Raw genomic sequence first — 25,821 nt, 5'->3', positions numbered from 1 at the left:
TATATTCTAACCAGAATCTCAAAATGGTGTAACACATTCAACTGAACACCCACTGAGATTCCTCCATTGTGAGTTGACTGAATAGCTTACATTTTCACACACAGTCTTGAGATACGGATCGAAGCCCAGCACGCTTCCGTCCATCATCCGGAGGGCCTTCTGCACCGCCTCCTCGAACTTGCGGCCAATGGCCATGACCTCCCCCACACTCTTCATGGAGCTGCCGATCTACAAACAGATGGGTACGGTCACATCACTACCTCTTGACACATCACCGATCTACACACAGATTGTTTGTTTGTTTGTTTGTTTGTTGTTTAGCGCCTCACTCAACAATATACCAGCTCTATAACGGCGGTCTGTAAATAATCAAGTCGGGACCAGACAATCCAGTGATTGATATCATGAGCATCAATCACGCAACTGATTCGATGACATGCATCAACCAAGTCAGCAAGCCTCATCACCCGACCATGACAAGCATAGTCGCCTTTACGGCAAGCAATGGTTGCTAAATACCAATTCTAACCCGGATGTTCACGGGTCCTACAAACAGAAGGGTACAGTCACAACGTATCCTCTTTACACATCACGTATAAATGAAAAGAATCTTCCTTGTCATAACAGCTCAAATATCTCCATTACACTATTATGCCCCATGTTTTAATCAACCACAGTACACACTTAGCATGAACAATGTACGCTGGATTAAAAAAACTCATCTCAAAAGTGAGGAGGGAGGAAGGATTTTTTAATTGTTTTCTTCAAGTGATGAGGATGAACACTACTAAGTTTTCCCCCACAACCAACAAACTGGGCACACATTGAACACAGCTTTTTAATACAAACAAAAAGCGTTTATGCTCACTTTATAGACATCAGAATCTACTTGCTCTGAAGACATGGTGCGTGACTTCCAACACCCATTGTGTCATTACAAAGACTTCACAGCAGCTCTGTAGACAGGCTTCAGAATTACAGTCAGTGTCCATGTCAATGGTGGTGTTTGCCTATGCTATATATTTTAATGACTAGAGAAATATCAGACGTCAGCTAACTTTTATTACTGTCTTAAAGTATCTTCGAATCACATAGGCCTAATAACCGCATGCTGTTCGAAACTGTGCTGTAGTCTTTTCTATGTTCAATTCAGTATGCGACACTTGAATAAAATATTTTTCTTCTTCTTTCTCTCTACCCTGTAGTATCTACACTTGATCCTTGAAACCTCCATTTTGTCCATATTAAGTGTTAACCCATGGCGACAACATCGTGCATCTTCATGACCTCTCAACAATATCTTTTCTCACCTTGGTTGACACCCTGGAGAACTTGCGCAGATCCCAGCGAGGAATCTTGACGACACAGTAGTCGAGACTGGGCTCGAAGCACGCTGTGGTGGAGTTGGTGACAGAGTTCTTCAGCTCGGGGAGGGGGATTCCCAGCGACAGCTTGGCAGCGATGTAAGCGAGGGGGTACCCAGTGGCCTTACTGGCAAGAGCAGAGCTACGGGACAGTCGGGCATTCACCTCAATGATGTAATACTGAAACATAATTGTTTCATTTATGTTTATCTAAAACCAACAATTTGTGTCAAAGTAATGATCTGTCACATCTTAATGTAGAAGTTAATTCTTGTCATGTGAGGGACATACGAAACTATTCAACTTACATGTGAATCTGGTCTAAAGCCATCAGTATTTTTCAGTCAAAGCCACCCAACGACCAGCCTCCCAGGTAACAGACCACCCTAATATTGACTGACTATCTAATATTATGTGTAATCACATTAGACATGTCTACAAGTTCTAAATCCACTGGAGTTTGTTTGTTTGTTCTTTAACGCCGCACTCAGCAATATTCCAGCACCAGGCAGGGAAAAACACAACCATTCCAAATGTTTGGTGACCTACCAGCTGATTGACCTTGGCCTACCTGCTGAGTGACCTTGACCTACCTGCCGATTGACCTTGACCTACCAGCCGATTGACCTTGGCCTACCTGCCGAGTGACCTTGACCTACCTGCCGAGTGACCTTGACCTACCTGCCGAGTGACCTTGGCCTACCTGCCGAGTGACCTTGGCCTACCTGCCAAGTGGCCTTGACCTACCTGCCAAGTGACCTTGACCTACCTGCTGTGAGTGCGGGTTGAGGGCATACTGGATATTACACTCCCCAACCACCCGAAGATGGCGGATGACCTTGATGGCTGTTGTTCGGAGCAGGTTGTATTCAGCGTTGGTGAGAGTCTGACTGGGAGCAACAACTATGGACTCCCCGGTATGGATGCCCAGCGGGTCCACATTCTCCATGTTACACACCTACAGCACACTGACATGTCAATTCTGGATGACCAGAAGCAAATATAACTTCAACACATGCAAGCACTAATCAAGCATAACTTTAACCACATCATTCAAGTACATTTCCAAGTTAAAGAGCAATGATAGCTTATCTTTCAATAAATTTGCCTCATTCACCTCCATCACCAGACACAAAAAGAATGCGAGATCTGCTCGTAGTGAGCAAATCAGGGAGTATGGGTTTGGTTTTGGTAATCAAGCACTATCATGGCAGGGGAACCCAGAAAATGAGTTTCACATATTGCACCCATGTCGTTCAACATGACGCTTCAACCACTTGGCTACCAACCCTGATAAGTTTGGAAATAGCCACGGATGAACACTTCCTCTATCATTTAACCATGGTACAACAATATTACGAGTGACAGAACTTTGGCGCAGCATTAATGGCAAGCTGACTGAGAATATTGACCCTGCATTGATGGTGAAGTGACACAGAATATCGGCCCAGCATAATGGTGTGGCATCGAGGTGATTGACGACCTTCACTCACCGTGATGCAGTTGTCGTACGCATCTCTGACGACCTCATACTCCACTTCCTTCCACCCCTTCAGGGACTTGTCTATCAGCACCTGGCTGGTGTGAGCAAAGATGGCATTAGCCAGCACCAGCAGCTCTTCCTTGTTGGCTGCGAACCCAGACCCAAGCCCACCAAGGGCAAACGCTGCTCGGATCAGTACAGGATAACCCAAGGTTTCCGCTGCTTGAACAACCTGTATGGAATGATTGGAAATCTTCAACCGTTATTTTCCAAACACCAAAGTATAATCAATTTTCACAGAAACATTTTCATTTTCAGATTCATTGTCATTTCTTCTGATACATATATCATGCTAAACTTATAAAAAATAATTGCCTTCTTTTTGTATGTTTCAAATGATTGCTACATCACATAATTATATACAGACAATGAAAAAGCATAACCAACTTTAACAAGGACAAGAAAACAATTTTAGCCATAAATATTTACTCACATGACAAACAATCACTACTGTGACAAAATGACATTGATGTGTCTTGTTATCTCATACCTAAATTAAGTTGATTTTTGAAGCCATTTTTTCAAATATTACAAAAATGTAAACATGCGTTTTCAAACAGTTTCAGTATAAACTTAATTTAACTTAATTTAACTAATGCTAATATCTTTTTTTTCAGAAATAATAACTTGGCCATCTATGAATCTCTTTGAGGGAGTCAACAATTTGACATCTGAGATTTAGGGATATGCTCTCCCTGAAGGTGACCCCATGACACAAGACGACCCCCTGACCTGGTAGACCCCCTCACACGAGATGACCCCCTGACCTGGTCGACCCCCTCACACGAGACGACCCCCTGACCTGGTCGACCCCCTCACATGAGACGACCCCCTGACCTGGTCGACCCCCTCACACGAGACGACCCCCTGACCTGGTCGACCCCCTCACACGAGACGACCCCCTGACCTGGTCGACCCCCTCGCACCAGACGACCCCCTGACCTGGTCGACCCCCTGACACAAGACGACCCCCTCACCTGGTCATCCCCCTGACACAAGACGACCCCCTGACCTGGTCGACCCCCTCACATGAGAAGACCCCCTGACCTGGTCGACCCCCTCACACGAGACAACCCCCTCACCTGGTTGACCCCCTGACACAAGACGACCCCCTCACCTGGTCATCCCCCTGACACAAGAAGACCCCCTCACCTGGTTGACCCCCTGACACAAGACGACCCCCTCACCTGGTTGACCCCCTGACACAAGACGACCCCCTGACCTGGTCGACCCCCTCACATGAGAAGACCCCCTCACCTGGTCGACCCCCTCACACGAGACAACCCCCTCACCTGGTTGACCCCCTGACACAAGACGACCCCCTCACCTGGTCATCCCCCTGACACAAGACGACCCCCTCACCTGGTTGACCCCCTGACACAAGACGACCCCCTCACCTGGTTGACCCCCTGACACAAGACGACCCCCTCACCTGGTTGACCCCCTGACACAAGACGACCCCCTGACCTGGTCGACCCCCTCACACGAGACAACCCCCTCACCTGGTCGACCCCCTCACACGAGACGACCCCCTGACCTGGTCGACCCCCTGACCTGGTGGATCCCTTCATACGAGACGACCCCCTCACCTGGTAGACCCCCTCACACGAGATGACCCCCTGACCTGGTCAACCCCTTCACACAAGACGACCCCATTACCTGGTCGACGACCCCTTCACATGAGACGACCACCTGACCTAGTCATCCCCCTGACCTGGACGACCCCCTCACCAGGTCAACCCCTTCACACAAGACGACCGCCTCACCTGGTCGACCACTTCACACAAGACGACCACCTCACCTGGTCAACCCCTTCACACAAGACGACCTCCTCACCTGGTCAACCCCTTCACACAAGACGACCCCCTCACCTGGTCATCCCCCTCACATGAGACGACCGCCTCACCTGGTTGACCCCTTCACACGAGACAACCCCCTCACCTGGTCGACGACCCCTTCACACGAGACGACCACCTGACCTAGTCATCCCCCTGACCTTGACGACCCCCCTCACCGGTCGACCCCCTGACACAAGACGACCACCTCACCTGGTCATCCCCCTGACCTGGACAATCCCCTCACCTGGTTGACCCCCTGACACAAGACGACCGCCTCACCTGGTCGACCCCCTCACATGAGACGACCGCCTCACCTGGTCGACGACCCCTTCACATGAGACGACCACCTGACCTAGTCATCCCCCTGACCTTGACGACCCCCTCACCTGGTCGACCCCTTCACATGAGATGACCCCCTCACCTGGTCATCCCCCTGACCTGGACAACCCCCTGACCTGGTTGACCCCCTGACACAAGACGACCGCCTCACCTGGTGGACACCTTCACACGAGACGACCCCCTCACCTGGTCAGCCCCCTTCACACAAGACGACCCCCTCACACAAGATGACCCCCTCACACGAATTAACCCCCTCATCTGGTGGACCCCCTCACACGATACGACCCCTCACCTGGTCGACCCTTTCACACGAGACGCCCCCCCTCACCTGGTTGGCCCCTTCACGCGACATGACCCCCTCACCACAACATGACACGACCCCCTCACCACCACATGACACGACCGCCTCACCTGGTCAACACCTTCACATGACACGACCCCCTCACCTGGTCGACGGTGTAGGCGGCCTCACTAGGGGCCACATGTTCCTTAATCTCCGCCATCTTCTCGGCAAATAGCTTCCTGTCCTCTGTCCACTCGATTGACGACACCTGCGTGCCCAACACCCTGACATTGTACTTCTCCAGTACGCCCCGATTGGTCAGTTGTATCCCACAATTCAGTGCCGTCTGCCCACCAAACGTCAGCAGGATCCCATCTGGCCTCTCACTCTTTATAACCTGCAGGGAACATCAGAACATTGTCAGCGTAATCACCAGGTAGGTTTTTATTAATTTCATCAAAAACTCAAAATCCACATAAAAGCAAGTGTTACAGCTGAAACGTTTATACATTGACAATATGCAGTGCTAGTGTTGCATAAAATGGCAGGTTCCCGCACACCATAGAGTTGTGAGTTAAGCACCGCTTCTAGCACTTGTCAAACAATCTATCAGTTGGGTAGAGAATGAGCTTCACCCACAGTGAGTGTGTTATCCTACTCAGTGACCAACCGGCAGCCACACCAACACCAGCCTTGCCCCTTGTAGACAAAGTGGGAGATAATTATGGTCTTCACACAGTTCACAGAGTAACACTCAGTTCATACAGGGTCCATGCAAGACCCATACAAGCTTGATACAAGTTCCAACTAAGATCCTTGCGAGTTCAATACAAGTCCCATACAAAGTTCAGACATTGTCCATACAAGATCTGTACATGGTCAATACAAGGTCTGTGTAAGATCTACGCATGGTCACTACAAGGTCTGTGTAAGATCTATACAAAGTCAATACAAGGTCCGTGTAAGATCTATACAGAGTCGATACAAGGTCCGTGTAAGATCTATACATAGTCAATACAAGGTCCATGTAAGATCTATACATAGTCAATACAAGAGCCGTGTAAGATCTATACATAGTCAATACAAGGTCCATGTAAGATCTATACAGAGTCAATACAAGGTCCGTGTAAGATCTATACAAAGTCACTACAAGGTCTGTGTAAGATCTATACATAGTCAATACAAGGTCCGTGTAAGATCTATACATAGTCACTACAAGGTCCGTGTAAGATCTATACATAGTCAATACAAGGTCCGTGTAAGATCTATACATAGTCAATACAAGGTCCGTGTAAGATCTATACATAGTCACTACAAGGTCCGTGTAAGATCTATACATAGTCAATACAAGGTCCGTGTAAGATCTATACATAGTCAATACAAGGTCTGTGTAAGATCTATACATGGTCACTACAAGGTTTGTGTAAGATCTATACATAGTCAATACAAGGTCTGTGTAAGATCTATCCATAGTCAATACAAGGTCTGTGTAAGATCTATACATAGTCAATACAAGGTCTGTGTAAGATCTATACATTGTCAATACAAGCTGCGTGTAAGATCTATACAGAATCAATACAAGGTCCGTGTAAGATCTATACATAGTCAATACAAGGTCCATGTAAGATCTATACATAGTCAATACAAGGTCCATGTAAGATCTATACATAGTCAATACAAGGTCCGTGTAAGATCTATACATAGTCAATACAAGGTCCGTGTAAGATCTATACATAGTCAATACAAGGTCTGTGTAAGATCTATACATAGTCAATACAAGGTTTGTGTAAGATCTATACATAGTCAATACAAGGTCCATGTAAGATCTATACATAGTCAATACAAGGTCCGTGTAAGATCTATACATTGTCAATACAAGGTCTTTGTAAGATCTATACATTGTCAATACAAGGTCTGTGTAAGATCTATACATTGTCAATACAAGGTCTGTGTAAGATCTATACATAGTCAATACAAGGTCCATGTAAGATCTATACATAGTCAATACAAGGTCCATGTAAGATCTATACATAGTCAATACAAGGTCCATGTAAGATCTATACATTGTCAATACAAGGTCTGTGTAAGATCTATACATTGTCAATACAAGGTCTGTGTAAGATCTATACATTGTCAATACAAGGTCCATGTAAGATCTATACATAGTCAATACAAGGTCCGTGTAAGATCTATACATTGTCAATACAAGGTCTGTGTAAGATCTATACATTGTCAATACAAGTTCTGTGTAAGATCTATACATTGTCAATACAAGGTTTGTGTAAGATCTATACATAGTCACTACAAGGTCCGAGTAAGATCTATACATAGTCACCACAAGGACTGTGCAAGATCTATACATAGTCACTACAAGGTTTGTGTAAGATCTATACATAGTCAATACAAGGTCCGTGTAAGATCTATACATAGTCAATACAAGGTTTGTGTAAGATCTATACATAGTCAATACAAGGTCCGTGTAAGATCTATACATTGTCAATACAAGGTCTGTGTAAGATCTATACAGAGTCAATACAAGGTCCGTGTAAGATCTATACATAGTCAATACAAGGTCTGTGTAAGATCTATACATAGTCAATACAAGGTTTATGTAAGATCTATACATAGTCAATACAAGGTTTGTGTAAGATCTATACATAGTCACTACAAGGTCCGTGTAAGATCTATACATAGTCACTACAAGGTCCGTGTAAGATCTATACATAGTCAATACAAGGTCTGTGTAAGATCTATACATAGTCACTACAAGGTTTGTGTAAGATCTATACATAGTCAATACAAGGTCCTTGTAAGGTCTATACATAGTCAATACAAGGTCCGTGTAAGATCTATACATAGTCAATACAAGGTCCGTGTAAGATCTATACATAGTCAATACAAGGTCCGTGTAAGATCTATACATAGTCAATACAAGGTCCGTGTAAGATCTATACAAAGTCACTACAAGGTCTGTGTAAGATCTATACATAGTCAATACAAGGTCCGTGTAAGATCTATACATAGTCAATACAAGGTCTGTGTAAGATCTATACAGAGTCAATACAAGGTCCGAGTAAGATCTATACAGAGTCAATACAAGGTCCGTGTAAGATCTATACATAGTCAATACAAGGTCCGTGTAAGATCTATACAGAGTCAATACAAGGTCTGTGTGAGATCTACGCATGGTCAATACAAGGTCCGTGTAAGATCTATACAGAGTCAATACAAGGTCTGTGTAAGATCTACGCATGGTCAATACAAGGTCCGTGTTAGATCTATACAGAGTCAATACAAGGTCCGTGTAAGATCTATACATAGTCACTACAAGGTCCGTGTAAGATCTATACATAGTCAATACAAGGTCTGTGTAAGATCTATACATAGTCAATACAAGGTCCATGTAAGATCTATACATAGTCAATACAAGGTCCGAGTAAGATCTATACAGAGTCAATACAAGGTCCGTGTAAGATCTATACATAGTCAATACAAGGTCTGTGTAAGATCTACGCATGGTCAATACAAGGTCCGTGTAAGATCTATACAGAGTCAATACAAGGTCTGTGTAAGATCTACGCATGGTCAATACAAGGTCCGTGTTAGATCTATACAGAGTCGATATAGTGCTTCCCTTACCTGGGATACATATTCTGGGGTTATGGGCAGGAAGTATACTTTGTCGGCCAGGCCCTTGGACGTCTGGACAGTGGCAATGTTGGGGTTGACAAGGACGGTCTGGATGCCCTCCTCCTTCAGAGCCTTGATGGCCTGCACAGATAGGAGAGAGCTTATACATGCATGACTGATGAACACACGACTTAAACTCTCCTAACACCATGACCACAACACATCTCCTGTGTCCTGGGGATGCTTTCAAGTTGGCCATCCCTAGAGGGGATCTGTCCAGTGTGACTAGACTCCTTACCCCCACCCCCTCACACCTCACCCCCTAGAACCAGGATCAGAACTAGACTCCTTACCCCCACCCCCTCACACCTCACCCCCTAGAACCAGGATCAGAACCTGACTCCTTACCCCCACCCCCTCACACCTCACCCCCTGGAACTAGGATCAGAACTAGACTCCTTACCCCCACCCCCTCACACCTCACCCCCTGGAACCAGGATCAGAACTAGACTCCTTACCCCCACCCCCTCACACCTCACCCCCTAGAACCAGGATCAGAACCTGACTCCTTACCCCCACCCCCTCACACCTCACCCCCTGGAACCAGGATCAGAACTAGACTCCTTACCCCCACCCCCTCACACCTCACCCCCTAGAACCAGGATCAGAACCTGACTCCTTACCTCCACCCCCTCACACTCCACCCCCTCACACCCCACCCCCTAGAACCAGGATCAGAACTAGACTCCTTACCCCCACCCCCTCACACCTCACCCCCTGGAACCAGGATCAGAACTAGACTCCTTACCCCCACCCCCTCACACCTCACCCCCTAGAACCAGGATCAGAACTAGACTCCTTACCCCCACCCCCTCACACCTCACCCCCTAGAACCAGGATCAGAACTAGACTCCTTACCCCCACCCCCTCACACCTCACCCCCTAGAACCAGGATCAGAACCTGACTCCTTACCTCCACCCCCTCAAACCCCACCCCCTAGAACCAGGATCAGAACCTGACTCCTTACCCCCACCCCCTCAAACCCCACCCGACACCAGGATCAGAACTGCCTTCCCACCAGCCCTGGATGATCCCTACCTGAGATCCTGAGTAGTCGAACTCTCCTGCCTGGCCAATGGACAATCCCCCGGACCCGAGGATGAGCACCTTCTTGGGCCTGGACTTTGTCTGCTGGACATGCAGTGTGATTCCTGGACTCTTTAGCTTCATAGACAACCTCTCTCTCACCGTTGGGCTGGAGCCAGACAAAAAAATCCCGTAAAAATGGGGTAGATCTTGCCACAAGACTTACCATTTGCAACCCCAGCTGTGTTTACTGAATAGTAGTCCGTAATGTATATTCTCCAGGGATATATAGGGTAAGATATACAAGTAAGATTTAAAAATATAAAGGTAACTGCAAAAAATCTGCTTTATAAGCATCAACATGTTGATAGAATGCACAATAGTTCCACACTGACCTGATTTACTCTCTATTGACCTTCACCTCCATACAGTGACCTGATCTCACCTACCTGTGACCTTGACCTCACCATTATGTGGCCTTGACCTCCATATACTGACCTGACCTAGCCCTGCCTGTGAACTTGACCTTCATATACTGACCTGACCTCGCCCTGCCTGTGGGCCTTGACCTGCTCCAGGAACACGTCAAACAACACCTCCAGGTCCTGTGGGCCCGCCATGTGTTCTGGGTGGAACTGTACACTGTAACAGACAAGTCCAGCCCATCAATTAGGGATCACTACGTATAGTTTGCTAATCTTCCTTCATCTCCCAACAAAGCATATCCCCAAGACTTTCCTTTGTTCAGTGAACTGATTTGTTGTTCAGTTGTTGAAGGTAGCTCTGATTTAGGTCTGGTAGAGATAATGTTGTCCAATTGAAAGACACAGGGAAAGTGTTGTCAAGAGGGATTGAAAATACACACAATATATTCCTAGAATACAAGATTATTATTTTGAGAAATGCTGGCCCTTCAATTACAAGGTAAAGCTGATATATACACAGTATAAACTGTTAAACTACACTGCCAAAACTTGCTTCATAAAAGTACCGTATTCGACGTAATAAGCGCCCCGCTCTAATAAGCGCCCACGGCGATATTTGCTAATATATTGGCTAGTGAACAATCCCAATTAGCACTCCTTCCTATTGACGATGTACACAAGACTTACTTATTCGCATATAATATGCAGTCGTGTGTCATATGCATTCTTAATTATGGGCAATTACATTCTGGAAAAATGTATCTGTCGCATATAAACATTTCAGTGTGTCAGCATAAACCACGAAATTTATCTTTCAACTCTCTTTTTTCCACCAAAATAATATTCTAATAAGAGCCCCCTAATTCTTATTTTGAGAGCGCCCTGGGCGCTTATTACGTTGAATACGGTATATTTGTCTATCATGTAATTTTGATCAGTTACTCACTGTAGACCAGTGGTTGTGCAGTTTAACAACGATACTCAACTCAGACATATTATTCTGACTCTAAGCTGACCAGATCTTATCTTATCCTATTCATGCCGAACACCAGGCAGGGTAACAACAAGTACTATCTTAAAACATCTTTAGATATGACGTGGCCAGGGAATCAAACCACTTCCACTCCTGGGTAGATGCTCTATCCACTACAACACAGACACAGTAGCTACGCACCTAAAGAAGGGCTTGTTAGTGTGGATGATCCCTTCGTTTGTCTTGTCGTTAGCGTTGGTAAACAATGGCGCCCACTCTTCGGGGAGTGAGTCAGGGTCGACAGCAAATCCATGGTTCTGTGTTGTGATGAAGCACCGGATGGTGTCCGCGTACATGCAGGGCTGGTTGTGACCGCGATTACCATATCTGAGGAGAGATGGGATGATAATGAACATTTTCCATGATCCAACAAATTATCATGGGTAGAGTGAGTGAGTGAGTGAGTGAGTGAGTGAGTGAGTGTGTGAGTGAGTGAGTGAGTGAGTGAGTGAGTGAGTGAGTGAGTGAGTGAGTGAGTGAGTGAGTGAGTGAGGTTTTACGCCGCTTTAAGCATTATTCCAGCAAGATCATGGCGGGGAAAACCAGAAATGGGCTTCATGCATTGTACCCATTTGGGGAATTGAACCTGAGTCTTCGTCGTGATGAGCGGACGCTTTAACCACTAGGCTACCCCAACACCCCTATTATGGTAGCAATATTGCAAGGGACAAACGTCACTTCAAAGATACCATATTTTGGGCGCCAATAATGAACTATGATACTAGGGCCGAGACGACAAATTTACTACCCGGGTACCTGACCCCCTATTACCTGACCCTACCCGGGTACCCTACCCCCATTACCCTACCCTAACTGGGTACCCGACCCCCTATTACCCAACCCTACCTGGGTACCCGCTGTAGGTCTTACGAGTTGGGTACAAAATGTCCAATTGGGTATTGTCAGTCCTGGCAAAAATTATTTCGACATACGTATAAAACGATCTATTCATGCACATTCTGAATTTGACTGAAACTTTATCTTTATTCAAAGATATAAAAGGCAGAAGGATTTGGTGCTTAGTCAGAAAAAAATGCAAACATTATCAACTTGCAGTGTAACCATGGAATTTCATTGTTATTGTCATTAAACAAAATATCAGGTGAGTAACCACGGGTGCCGGGTGCCGGGTGCCGGGTACCAAGATCCAACTCAGGCCCCACCCGACAGTGGTACCCGAGCTACCCGTCCTAGCCGTACATGATACTCCCTTCACCTTGAGAGTTGTGTCTCTGATGGCAAGAAATAAACACATGTTTCCCACTTATACTTACTTCATCTTGAACGTCTTGGCGCCGATGGCAAGGGAAAGGAGCTGGTGGCCAAGACAGATGCCAAACACTGGCTTGAAATTGGATTCAGTGAGAACACGCCTGACATTGGAGATTGTTGCACCACACAGTGTTGGGTCACCCGGTCCGTTACTTAGGAACAAACCATCATAGTCTGAAACACAGAAACATTGCAGTTCTCACTGAAACTGAAACACAGAAACATTGCAGTTCTCACTGAAACTGAAACACAGAAACATTGCAGTTCTCACTAAAACTGAAACACAGAAACATTGCAGTTCTCACTGAAACTGAAACACAGAAACATTGCAGGTTCTCACTGAAACACAGAAACATTGCAGGTTCTTACTGAAACACAGAAACATTGCAGGTTCTCACTGAAACTGAAACACAGAAATATTGCAGGTTCTCACTGAAATCTGAAACACAGAAACATTGCAGGTTCTCACTGAAACTGAAACACAGAAACATTGCAGGTTCTCACTGATATCTGAAACACCGAAACATTGCAGGTTCTCACTGAAACTGAAACACAGAAACATTGCAGGTTCTCACTGAAATATGAAACACAGAAACATTGCAGGTTCTCATTGAAACTGAAACACAGAAACATTGCAGGTTCTCATTGAAATCTGATCTTTTACTCCATCACGAGGGATGGCTAACTAACTGAACCTGACTGATTAATTTCCTTGATGAATGGTTGCAAACTATGTTACAACATAATCCCCTCCAAGGTCCACACAATTTGCCAACAATGCTGGAGTGTCTTGATCCCACTTGTGAAGAAGGATTCCTCCTGGATTTCTCCACGGCAGAATTTATGTCATCATCATTTGCATAACGCTTGCCAGGCACTTGTGTTCTCAAGTTTGGATGCCAATGTTTGACGGTGCCAAAGACCAATGAGTTATAAGCCACAGTCATGCATTGCAGCTATGGCGACAACAGACTCAGGCATTGGCTCGCTGTCCTTGTGGAACAACATACCTTAATTGAGGTTTCCAGGACATTTGGCCTTGACATTGTCATGCAGTGCCTTAGTAGATCAGCACAATATCAGCCACCAATGGTCTGACCTATTTGTGGGTGGTCCACCAGCAGGTTTCCTTTGGAATCCCAGAAAACCAAAGCTTTCCCCTTGCCAGCTGATGGAACGGGGTATGCCTATCTCACTGGACACCTTGGATGTTTCCACTACGACTGTTTTTTAATCTCAGAATGATAATATGGTTGATAGTGGTGCACACTAGACTCATCCATGCTTACAAATCGCTAAACAAAATCAGCTGGAACCTGGAACGTCTCTGATCTCAGAACCCAGTCTTGAGAGGCTTTGACATGCAGAGTGTATGGAGTATGTTTCATGTTTGGGAAATATACTGCTGGTGGTGTCTTTGGTTCATATGCAGCCTGCAAGCATGAAAGTAGTGTACTGAAAACTTGCCAACTGTTAAGGGTGTACTGTACATCCTTCACAGCCTATTCAGCCACCATTGTACGAGATCTCTCCAGCTCTGTGTCAAGATGCGAGAAAGTTCACCAGCCACGATGAGCCATGGAGGTGTATCAGAGTAAAAGATATGGTTACATGAGATTTGTCTCAGACAGCCTTGCTAAAGGTAAGCTTTAACTAAATTTGAAGCAACCAATGCTTCTTGTCACATCACTCAGGACCAACCTCCAAAACACTGAAAAAATATTATTACAAGTCAAAATGTAAGCGAGGATATTCGGTCACAATTATCAAGTTTCTGTTGAAGGAACTTTTTGCCTCAAAACCTATCTGAACAAGAGTCAACAGCAAGTGACTACCCTGAACCAAGGACGGGTGCATACATTGTACCCATGAGAGAATTTGGACCTGGTTCGTCAGTTCGATGAGGTGAGGTGAAGTGAGCTTATATAGAGTTTAACATCATGATCAAGGTTATTGCACTTTCACAGCAACATAAATGCATGTGTGTGTGGGGCTGCTTGCACTCTTCAGTTTAATGAGATACAACTAGGCTACCCTACTCCTGTTTGTGACAGAATAGGATATTGGTGTTTAGACAGAAGTATTGAAAGCCGCAAGAACAGGAAACAGCGAAAATTGAGGACCAAATAGCAGCATGTGTTTTGCATGATGACAAACAATGATATGAAGAGTAGAGCGTCCGCCCAGGGAGCGGAAGGTCCGGGGTTCGATCCCTGACCGCGTCATACCAAAAGACGTTAAAAGATGATACTTCTTGTTACCCTGTCTGGCGCTCGGCATTAAGGGGCTAAAACAAAGACTGGTCGGCTCGGAGTCAGTATACTGTGTGAGTGGGGTATTCATGTTAAACTGCGGCATGGTATCTCAGTGAGCTAGCACTATAAATCGGCATCAGTCCAGACTAGTACAAGCAGCCACACACACACACACGTGCATGCACGTCGCTATATAAGTGCAATAATCTTCGACGCGACGTTAAACCCCATTTCACCTCACCTCACCTTCTTCGGAAGGATCAATCACACCTTAACTTCTGTCAAAAGGTAAGCAGTGAATGCAGGATAGGTTAATAAGTTAACAAATATGACTGTAGTTCATCATCTTCACCTGCACTGTTGATGGGGTGGTCCCAGGGCACCACAGTGACCCGAGCCCCACGCTGGCACAGGCAGCGAATCTGGTTGTACTTGATGCCACAGTCCACAGCCATGATCTTCACATCTCCTGATTCATTATACACCACAGGCTTCTGCAAAGTGAAAGTATATCATGTTATTACACACCACAGGCTTCTACAAAGTGACAGTATATCATATCATTACACACCACAGGCTTCTACAAAGTGAAAGTTCATCATATTATTACACACCACAGGCTTCTGCAAAGTGAAAGTTCATCATGTTATTACACACCACAGGCTTCTGCAAAGTGAAAGTATATCATGTTGTTACACACCACAGGCTTCTGAAAAGTGAAAGTATTTAGAGGTCATTGTATGGCAGTTTTCATATACCATATCATCAAATTTTACAATGTGTCTATTTGCAAGTGAATGCAATACATTTTCAGCTTGTTTGGAAGACATTGTCATGGGAAACGCCAGCCCAGCAGGTAACTTAACAAGGGACATAACTCCAATTTCTTACCACCTGGGCTAATATCAATCGCCCATTCAAAATGTATTGACAAACCATAACAGCCCGGCAGGGGTGGAATACGGGTCTGCTTATTACACCACTGTGATATGACTGTCTCTATGTTGGCTCTATCGCACATGCAAAATGCAATCTTTTTAAAATTAGACCTTTGCTGTTTAGCGGTAGCGTTAACTAAAATCTAATTTTAATGAGATTGTGCAAAATGCCTCATATCACAGACAGGTATATGATAAAACCTGTTATTACACACATAGGCTTCTGAAACATGATGTATAAAAACAATGGGGATGGGTGGTGGTGGTGGTAACCATGGATTAGTATCTGGGGACACATTCTGCCTCAGACTATCTAAGTAAATCAAGCATGACTTATTCATTCACAGACTCAAGCTCCTCACAGCCATAGCCCGTTCGCGGAGCTCTATATACAATTGCTGCCACCAGTTAAAACTCCCCACTGTGATAGGTGGCCCCCAAACATGCTTGGAGTTGAACTCGCAACCGAATGACCGTTATGTTTATAAACAAGTGACAACTGTCGTGACACCGAATACACTTACCGCTGATAAATTACTTTCTTTGTTTGTCAATTTGAATTTCTATTTCATTAAAACTATCATCTTTAATTGAAATAGTAAGAATGTAAGAGAGAAATTGGTTGATTTTCTGTTAGTCTGCAATCTCGAACCAATCTGATTATTAAAACAACAAAGTAAATTCATCTGGAAAACATGGTCAGTCGTAAACCTTTTCAAAATAAAATATGATGGCATTCCCAAAGACATAAACAAAAGTATAAATGTTACTACATATGGGATTAGAGGGCAAATTTCAAGATTCTTGTAATGGCCGTGCCCACACTGGTGGCAGCGATGTTACCGAGAGTGTAACGAAGGTGTCCCGTGCTGGGAAGGAGCTTGCCACAGACTCTCCAAGGGGAGACAAGCATGACTTATTCATCCACAGACTCTCCAAGGGGAGACAAGCATGACTTATTCATCCACAGACTCTCCAAGGGGAGACAAGCATGACTTATTCATCCACAGACTCTCCAAGGGGAGACAAGCAGGAGTTGTTACTGGGTATTCAGGGAGACAGGTATCGAGGGCATGGGTCTCACCTGGATGGACACCTCCTTCACAAGGTTGATGACATTTGGGTCCAGCAAGGAGACAGATTCTGGATCCTCGCCATCCACGACGACCTTAGAGTTTCACGGAATAGAACAGAAGAATAGAACCAAATACATGCTCAAACTTCATCTAAACCAACACAACTGCTATTACAACCATATTTTACCTTTGATAATAAAAGATGAAATATATTTTTTTTTAAACTAACAAGAATCAAGAAGTAGACTGAAATAATTAACCCCCATAATTACTGTATTCAACATATTAAGTGAGCTGCTTAAAAATGTCTCTTGCTTCAAAAATTATCCCTACCTTCCCTAGCATGGTGCCTTTTTCTCGGATCTTTTTGGTCAGATCTCTTGTATCAACTCCTGGAAAAAAGCAACATTACAGATAAAAGCCTGCACTTTCTATATTCAGTGAGAACAAAGGGCTTTGTAAAAATAACTCTACATGTGAATTTTCTCAGATGGACGACTGGAAGGTATTACAATGGTGTTAACAAAATGGCAGCTATGGCTGCATGGGGGACACGAGTGAGAGTGGAGTGAGTGAGCAGGTCCCTTTAAACAGTATTTCAACGGGTCAGCTTGATGTGGGAGGAAAGCCCGAAGAGATGCAGATCTCAGACGTTAACCACTTTGGTCAAACCTACGAGCACGGGTATGGTGCTGACAAACCTACAAACATAATCAGGGCGAACCGGGATTTATAAGATCCAAGGTTTTCGCTGTGCCCAAGGGACGCAACTCTGCACACAACAATGGAAGACATGTACCACTTCAGTGGAAGTCCACAGCTAAGGTGTAGCAGTGTTCCCATTTACCGGTGATTACCAGTTTTTTACCGGTGAAATTAGGCTTGGACCGGGAATTCATGTGACTGCAAGTCCCCGTGGAGCGGCAAATATAGTACCTTATAAAAATCTTTGTTAAGCAATAAGCAATATTCAAATTTGTGTGAATGCAGGTTGATCTAATTATGTTACTGCAGAGATGACATCATTGCATCAAACATAATGTTGAAGGAATTAAAACCAGGTAAATTTCATATGTTTTTATATTTATTGAAAGTTAGGACTAACAAAAATTAGGGGGGACTGGTAATTTTTTGAGTTGAAAGTCCACCAGGGCTCACTTGCACAAAGCGATCTTAGCGCTAAGATGATCGTAACTCCCATACTTTTTTAACATAGGCTTACAATAGTCATAGCGCTAAGATCGCTTTGTGCAAGTGGGCCCAAGACTGGCAGTTTCAAAAGCCAGCGAGAACACTGTATAGTGTGGATACATCATGGATCAGCACCTCTTTGTAATTGCACACCTCAGACCACCCATGGTTTTTATATCTACCAAATTTCATTTCAAGACTGCTAAAGAGTTTGCAAGTACAGTCAAGTCCCATTAATCCAACATGGTTGGTTGCATATGATTATGTCGGATTAACGAGTATGTCGGATAAACGAAAGTAAGTAGTATCAACGTTCGTGATCGAAAATCGGAGAGCTACATGATAGATAACGATACAAACACGTAATAACAAAATAAAAAATGAAACATTCATACTGTTATGTTACATTGTTAGCGGAATATGTTTTCTAGCCATGCAACCTCTAAAGCTTAACACAAAACAACTGTTACGGACTGTATGACTTATTCAAAATACTTTAAAACGCATAGTCTGGAATGGAAGTCGCCAGTTTGAAACTGGTATGGCAAAGTTTAAGAAAGCTGCTTTCTTAGTGGCTAACGTTGACTTCCTCTTAGTCATTTCATTGGTCTGTCATATTTCGCGAAAGGTTGTTCTGACGTGACGTGACAAATGGGATGTCCTCAGCAATAGCGAGAACTTGAATCTGATTAAAATGTTAAGCAAGTTTATCTCTGCAGCCGTTGTAATATGCAGCTACCAGCCAACTCGTCTCACATCAAAACACAGGCTGTGTACTCGCAGGCAGATGGCCACGGAGTACGCTGATCACTGTGTCAGGTTTAACAAGGCTGATTAATGTGTGATTTCGGTAATTCGTTGCAAATTAAGTGTGTTGGAGTCGGAGTGCGAGACTGTCGGATTAACGGGGCAAAATAGCACTGATATAATCGGTTCCTATCATTAGTGTCGGATTAACAAGTGTCTGATTAACAAGACTTGACCGTACTTGTAAAAATGGAGCAAATTTAGTAGGGACTTGAGTATTGTGATACACATCATATCATGACTTGAGTAATGCAATATGAATCGTATCGTCAGAACCTACCCCATATTGCTGGGATATGCTGTTCCTCAAGCCACGTTGCTAAGGACTTCACAGCAGCCCAATGACTCCGCTTCTCGGTCAAGTCTCCTATTATCAAGGCTGCAACATGGATCTCTGATGATTCAAACCATTTCTTCAGTCCAAACTCATCATTTTCTTCATCTGCGATGCCATAATTGCCTATCAGTGGGTACGTCAGCACCAATATCTGCTTCTTGTAGGATGGGTCAGTGAGGGATTCTGGGTAACCAACCATGCCTGTCTGGAACACTGAAAAACAAAGATGCCCCGCATGTACACGTGTGGCGGGAAGGGAAGTAATCAGGTGTTTATCTAGACTTGCTCAGACAGCCAAACTCCAAGTCTGCAGGAAATGTCATTAAAAATTCAGAAATTTGTATCAAAAATGTTCCATTATTATTATAGTGAGAATGAGAATTTCATTGGATAAATAAATTGAAAGAATGTTACACTATTCCTTGAATGAAATGTTACATCTGAATTTAAGAAGAAAAAAACTTTTAAAAATCATTTTGCCTGCCAAAAGCACTTTAATAGTTTGAAAGTTATATTTATCTTTGGTAATACATGTATAACTGTTATAACTTGGCAGTGAGAAAAACTTTTCCCCCTAAAATCATGTAGTCTTTCCCTGTTTAATGACAATGCAAATCACCATTCTGTAATAAGAGTGAGTGAGTGAGTTGGGTTTAACGCTGCCTTGAACAGTTTTCCAGTCATATCACGGCCTGTCAGCTTGCTGTGGGATGAACAGTGTTTGAAATAATTATAAAATCCATCAAGTCAGACAGGCAGGTGCCCCATAAATGCTGCCTGCCCATCTTCAAAGGGACCTGCCTGCATTGAGACGTTATACACATTGCTAAATCGTGAAATATCACATCTTGATTCAGTTGAAATAATGTAAACAATTAGTTGAGAATCTACAAGGATTTATAATAAAACTGAATGCGTAAGTAGGCTTAAAATTATGTGCAAGACGGTTGGGCAGGTGGTGGAAAATTTCATACAAGCCGGACAGAAAAGTTACCAGCCACAGACAGGCGGTTATTTCAGACAGTGGGGAGGAAAGCCCAAAGTGATGCAGGTCTTAGACATTTACCACTTTAGGCTAAAAAGATAATAGTCTTGGTTCTCAGGCACTGCCCACATCATCATAAAGTTCATTGCATGTTTCGTTTTTGTTTCCATTTTCCATTCTTTTTGAGCATTGTGTTTAAGTATTAAACAGGATTTTTGTATTTTTTTGGAAAAGGAAATAAAAACAAAATGTGCGTCAGACTTTATGATGATGCGAGTGGTGCCTGAGAACCAAGACTATTATTTTTTTGGCCTGAGTGAAACCCATGAGCACCTCCATGGAGCTGGCATTCCTAGATAAAGTATCCTGGTGAACCAGCATTCGAAACAGACGATCATAGGTTTCTGGTGTACACAAGGGAGGCAACTCTACACAGATCATTGCAGCACCTTAGATGACTGGGCCAACCCTGCCCCCTCTATCACAAGAACATTCTAATTAAAATCAGACCTTAGTTCTCGCTACCACTAAACATAGATCTGAGGACATCCCAGGAGAGGTCACGTCAGACCGACCTTGCGCGAACTTTGACCGACCAATAGAATGACCAATCAGAAGGCAGCTTTCTCGTGCTTTACAGCACTAATTTCAAATTGGCGACTATGCTTCGAAACATATTTTCTCAAATTCTCGATTACAAATTTGAAACCTAAACAAAAGAACATTCTGGAATGGCTAATAGATGGTCTAGATTGTATGGAATCAGTCGTTAAACCTGTAACTATCGTTTGGAATACCCCGTGTTAAAGTTTTCGAGGTTGTATAATTAGAAATCACATTCCGACTGTCACTTTCATGATCTGGTAAGCGACGTTCTCATTGGTCGGACGAAAGGTCGTTCTGACGTGACCCCTAATGGGAGGTCTTCAAATCTTTGTTGAGCGGTAGTGAGAACTTAGGTCTGATTTTAATGAGATTGTCACAAGAATAACAATAAATTGCTTTAAACCATCCTCGATAATCTAGTGAACATGGTGAAATATATGTCATCTCTATTATGATAAATGCCCATACCCGCCAACAAAGCTTCAAACTGCACTGAATTGAAAAATGTGATTCTAACCAAACCAGTCTTATCAAATCATACTAATTTGTGAGAGGAACTCTGATCAGTTATTGCTACCTGATGGAGAATGTGACGTCACGTTCTAAAGGAACATGTGGACGTTAAAGGTGAGGTGTGGTGAAATGGGGTTTAACGTCATGTCCAAAATAATTGCACTAATATAGCGACATGCATGCACGTGTGTGTGTGTTTTGCTGCTTGTACTAGTCCGGACTGATGCCGATATAGTGCTAGCCCACTGAGATACCAGGCCGCATGGGATGTTTGTTTGTTTGTTTGTTCTTGAACGCCACTCACAGCAATGTCCAGCTATATGAGGGCAGTCTCTTAATAATCGAGTCTGGTCAAGACAGTCCAGTGATTGACATCATGAGCATCTATCTTCACAATTGTGTATGATGACATGCATGAATTAAGTCAGCAAGTCTGACCACCTGATCCCATTAGCCGCCCCTTAAGACAAGCATAGTCGCCCTTCACAGCAAGCATGGGTATTCTACCCCGGATCTTCACAGGTTTACACAGGGGTGAGTGATGTGGTATGTTTAATACTAAAATAGAGATTAGAAATATTTAGTGTGTTGAAAGGTCGATGTTGTTTGGACAAGACAGGGTTAGTCAGACACAAGAAAAACTGACATGTATTTGGTGCATGTAGACTTTCATACTAGGTTGCATTTTTCAACAGTAGGTTGCACTAGTGCATATGTCTTATACAGCTTAATCGAGCCCTGGATATAACCATAATACAATAGAAGATGAATACCATTTCCTTTTAGTGACACCCCTCGTAAATACAAGTAGCAATCCTGTTAGAATAGGTCTTCAGAAACCCATGCTTGCCGTAAAAGTCGACTAACGGCATCGGGTGGTCAGGCTCGCTAATTCTGTTGATGCATGTCATTGAATATCAGTTGCGTAGATCAATGCTCATGACGTCAATCACTGGATCGTCCAGGCCAGACTCGATTACTTACAGACCGCTGACTACTGAGTGCAACATTTAACAACAAATAAACAAACATAAATCCATCATGAACAAGATTCAAATAACTATTAGCAACAAAGCAACTTTAGCAATATTGCTGACATATTCGATGTAATAAGCACCCAGGGCGCTCTCAAAATTAGAAATAGGGAGCTCTTAACAGCATTGAAAGATAAATTTCGTGGTTTATGCTGACAGCCTGAAATGTTGATATACGAGAGATATATTTTTCCAGAATTTAATTGCCCATAATTAAGGGTGCATATAACACACGAGTGCGTATTATACGCGAATAAATAAGTATTGTGTACATTGATCAATCGGAAAGTGAGCTAATTGGTATTGTTCACGAGCCAATATATTAGCAAATCTCGCCATGGGCGCTTATTACGTCGAATACGGTTATATTTGAAATGATATCTGCATGTTTAATGCATTATAATTATTGAAATGAGATAGTATAGCATTTGTCCCACCTGTCCATGGTCAAAAGTTTCATTTCATGTATTGTACTCTTGGCCATGGGGCCTTTGATACTGAATTAACCTCTTTTTATACACAAATATAACCAAATATCACACACTGGACATGTGGTTTGACACTGGAAACTATGAATGCAACCTTTTGTACAATTTCAAATCTTTACCAATAGTCTCTGAGTTTAATTTAAAGATTGCAATGTTTCAGTCTCATAGCATCCATTACTAGTGTGAAATCCTTGTAATTATGCAAAGGAAAAAATGACAAACATGATACCAAAAGACAAAAGACATATATTAGCATAAATAATGATTGCAATTTCCACCAACTCCAGCACAAGCAAAGAATTAAGTTCATACTTTGAAATGATACCCTATGCTCTGAAATGATACTCTTCTCCATAGGGTATCATTTAATAATTGATGACTATGCAATGAAAATCTTTATCTGGATAATTTATTTTTTTTATAAATATATTTTTGTTCCAAGAGTAATACAGTAATATAATAATATAAGACTTCTTAAAAATGTAATGGTTTGGAATACACTCCTTAAAAATGTAATGGTTTTCGCATTGTATCCATTTGAAACCAAAAAGGTTGCAACAAACAATCAGACTCAAACATGGCATGCATCAACAGAGAGCTAAGAATCAAATGCTGAGAATATAAGAGACCATTTTTCGTTAAAGTTGTTTTTGTCATACTTTTTTAAAGCAAAATATTTATCGAATAAATGTATGATTTTAAGTAGTTTTAAAAGTACATCTATTTTTGGTTTGGTTCCTTTGTTTCCACTTACATGAATATGCCTTTTCCCCTATAAAAGTATATGACTTATCAAAGTATTAGAGTAGTTAGAACAAAACCAAATAAGATCTTGATATTTTGTCAATTTGAATGGATAAAAATAATTAATGTATGCTGTCTACATTACAAATTGCACATAAAGTAAGTTTCCGGTTTAACAAATATAATTGGTATAGTCTTCTATATCCATGTCTATTAGTAAAGGCACTCTCAACAGCAATCTTCGAGAAGAAGAGCCTATATAAACGAAATGTCCATTGACAGCAGTGTCCAGATTAAAGGGGTTCGCTTTAGGACTACTGCTGTAGACGAACATGATATTTTTTCATTTCACACATATGAAAACTCAAATTCCAATCAATGACAGCCGCACTATCGAGAAACGAAAATCAAACACAAACAGATAAAGAGACTGACAAGTCGTGAAAAACATTAAGAGACTTGACACAGTCTATTACTCGCGTCAAGGCCAACATCCGACAACGAGTAAACATCTTACCGACTTCTCCTGGAACACTAACAGCTGCTCCAAACAGGTGGCCGCGGTACGATGACCCATCTTCTAGATGTAAAGTCGCCATATCCATGCTGCAAGGCAGATCCCTCGATGACAACTAAGATATGTTTGTAGTTTTGATTCAACAAAATAGCGCGGGAATCAGCACGTGGTTAACCAGTGCGCTGCCTCTGTCGACAAAATGGGGTTTCTCGATATCTGCAATAAAATCCACAAAATCGAATTATTTACGTTAAAAATGTCGTCAGATTATAGCTATGTTTCCTATCTTGAAGGTGTGTAATGATCTCAAGAAACGCCTCACCTGATATTGACGAAAAAGCACTTTTTTGTCGGTTCTACTCAAAATGAGACATTCACATGGTAAACAGCCGCCATCACTGTCAGGGAAGGGAGGTTACTCATGTGAAATCGCCGCGACGGGTTTTCCTATTATTATAGTATCTAACAGAAATATATAACTCAAATGTTAATAAAGAGTACATTATAAGTCAACTATAAAAACATATGAACACACATTACATTAGCCTCCGTAAATCTCACCAGCAAATTTCTCCTGTCGAAAATGATCGGGTGGTAAGACTCGATCGCTGAACAGTGACGCATATCGTCTTGTCGTATCCCAATAGCGGAGGTCGATGCTCATGATGTCAGTCACTGGATTGTCTGGATTCGATTGTTTAAAGGATGTTCTCATATAGCTGGAATATTGGGGGCGGTGGTTCAACAGTGTTTCAATTTTAAACGAATCCCTACATGGGTACAATGTGTGACGCCCATTGCTGGTGTCACCCGTCGTGACAGTGCTGGATTATTGCTAAAAGCGGCGTAAAACCATACTTACTCACTCACTCACTCACTCACTCACTCACTCACTCACTCACTCAAGTGAATAGTGCAAAAGCCCAACTCAATCACTCACTGGAATATTGCTGATTTACAACGTTAAAAAACAAACCAATCTCATTACAATCAGACCTTAGATTTTAAGATCTGATTTTAATGAGATTAAACAACAAACAAAACGTCATATAGCTAGATTATGGTTAGGCCTAATTAAGTGTCGCGTCACCAACAAACAACAAAGAAACATAAACGCAGGTGTCGCCAATGGTTTAATGGCCCAAACATCCCGCAGCTAAATAACAAATGCTGATGTCATGTCGGAGGCCGCACTGGAAGAAGAAGAAGAAGATTTTATCACTGGATGATCGACGAACAGACATCGTCGGCCATGTTTAGGCTTTTAACTTGTTTGATAGGCATTACTTAGAAGTTGACGGATGACAAGATAGACACAATGTTTTTTATGGATAACAACTTCTTTAATACTGTGAAAAGCGACGTTTCGGTATAGATCCTTATACCGTTGTCAAGCAAGACTGAATGAGGGACGTAGTGCAAACAATAATCACTTATCCTGTTTATTGGCTTCATGTCCCTATTGGCTTCCATCTATGTGTTCTCTGTCCATCGTGTTGTGACAGCATCATCTCTT

General features: G+C 43.0%; 1 protein-coding gene across 3 annotated transcripts in view; it reads right to left on the bottom strand.

Moving 5' to 3' along the window:
- LOC124133165 (CAD protein-like) overlaps positions 1-24,720 on the bottom strand; it is a 120,950-nt gene extending 96,230 nt beyond the window's left edge. For all 3 annotated transcript variants that reach the window (XM_048400551.1, XM_048400552.1, XM_048400553.1), the window contains exons 1-16: positions 24,628-24,720; positions 24,306-24,521; positions 19,362-19,631; positions 17,417-17,475; positions 17,092-17,175; positions 15,422-15,563; positions 12,817-12,988; positions 11,684-11,869; positions 10,625-10,726; positions 10,097-10,253; positions 9,007-9,138; positions 5,531-5,764; positions 2,858-3,079; positions 2,134-2,322; positions 1,311-1,544; positions 91-228 (exon numbers count right to left, since the gene is read on the bottom strand). In XM_048400551.1, coding sequence (XP_048256508.1) covers positions 91-228; positions 1,311-1,544; positions 2,134-2,322; positions 2,858-3,079; positions 5,531-5,764; positions 9,007-9,138; positions 10,097-10,253; positions 10,625-10,726; positions 11,684-11,869; positions 12,817-12,988; positions 15,422-15,563; positions 17,092-17,175; positions 17,417-17,475; positions 19,362-19,631; positions 24,306-24,393 — 2,409 coding nt within the window. In that variant the 5' untranslated portion in view covers positions 24,394-24,521; positions 24,628-24,720. The remainder of the gene's footprint in view (positions 1-90; positions 229-1,310; positions 1,545-2,133; positions 2,323-2,857; positions 3,080-5,530; positions 5,765-9,006; positions 9,139-10,096; positions 10,254-10,624; positions 10,727-11,683; positions 11,870-12,816; positions 12,989-15,421; positions 15,564-17,091; positions 17,176-17,416; positions 17,476-19,361; positions 19,632-24,305; positions 24,522-24,627) is intronic.
- Between the last annotated feature and the right edge of the window lie 1,101 nt (positions 24,721-25,821).

Source organism: Haliotis rufescens, unplaced genomic scaffold (genome assembly GCF_023055435.1).
Source record: "Haliotis rufescens isolate VD_foot unplaced genomic scaffold, xgHalRufe1.0.p SCAF_2, whole genome shotgun sequence".
In the NCBI taxonomy this organism is placed as follows: Eukaryota; Metazoa; Mollusca; class Gastropoda; order Lepetellida; family Haliotidae; genus Haliotis; species Haliotis rufescens.
This window is presented reverse-complemented; position numbering and strand designations above follow the sequence as displayed.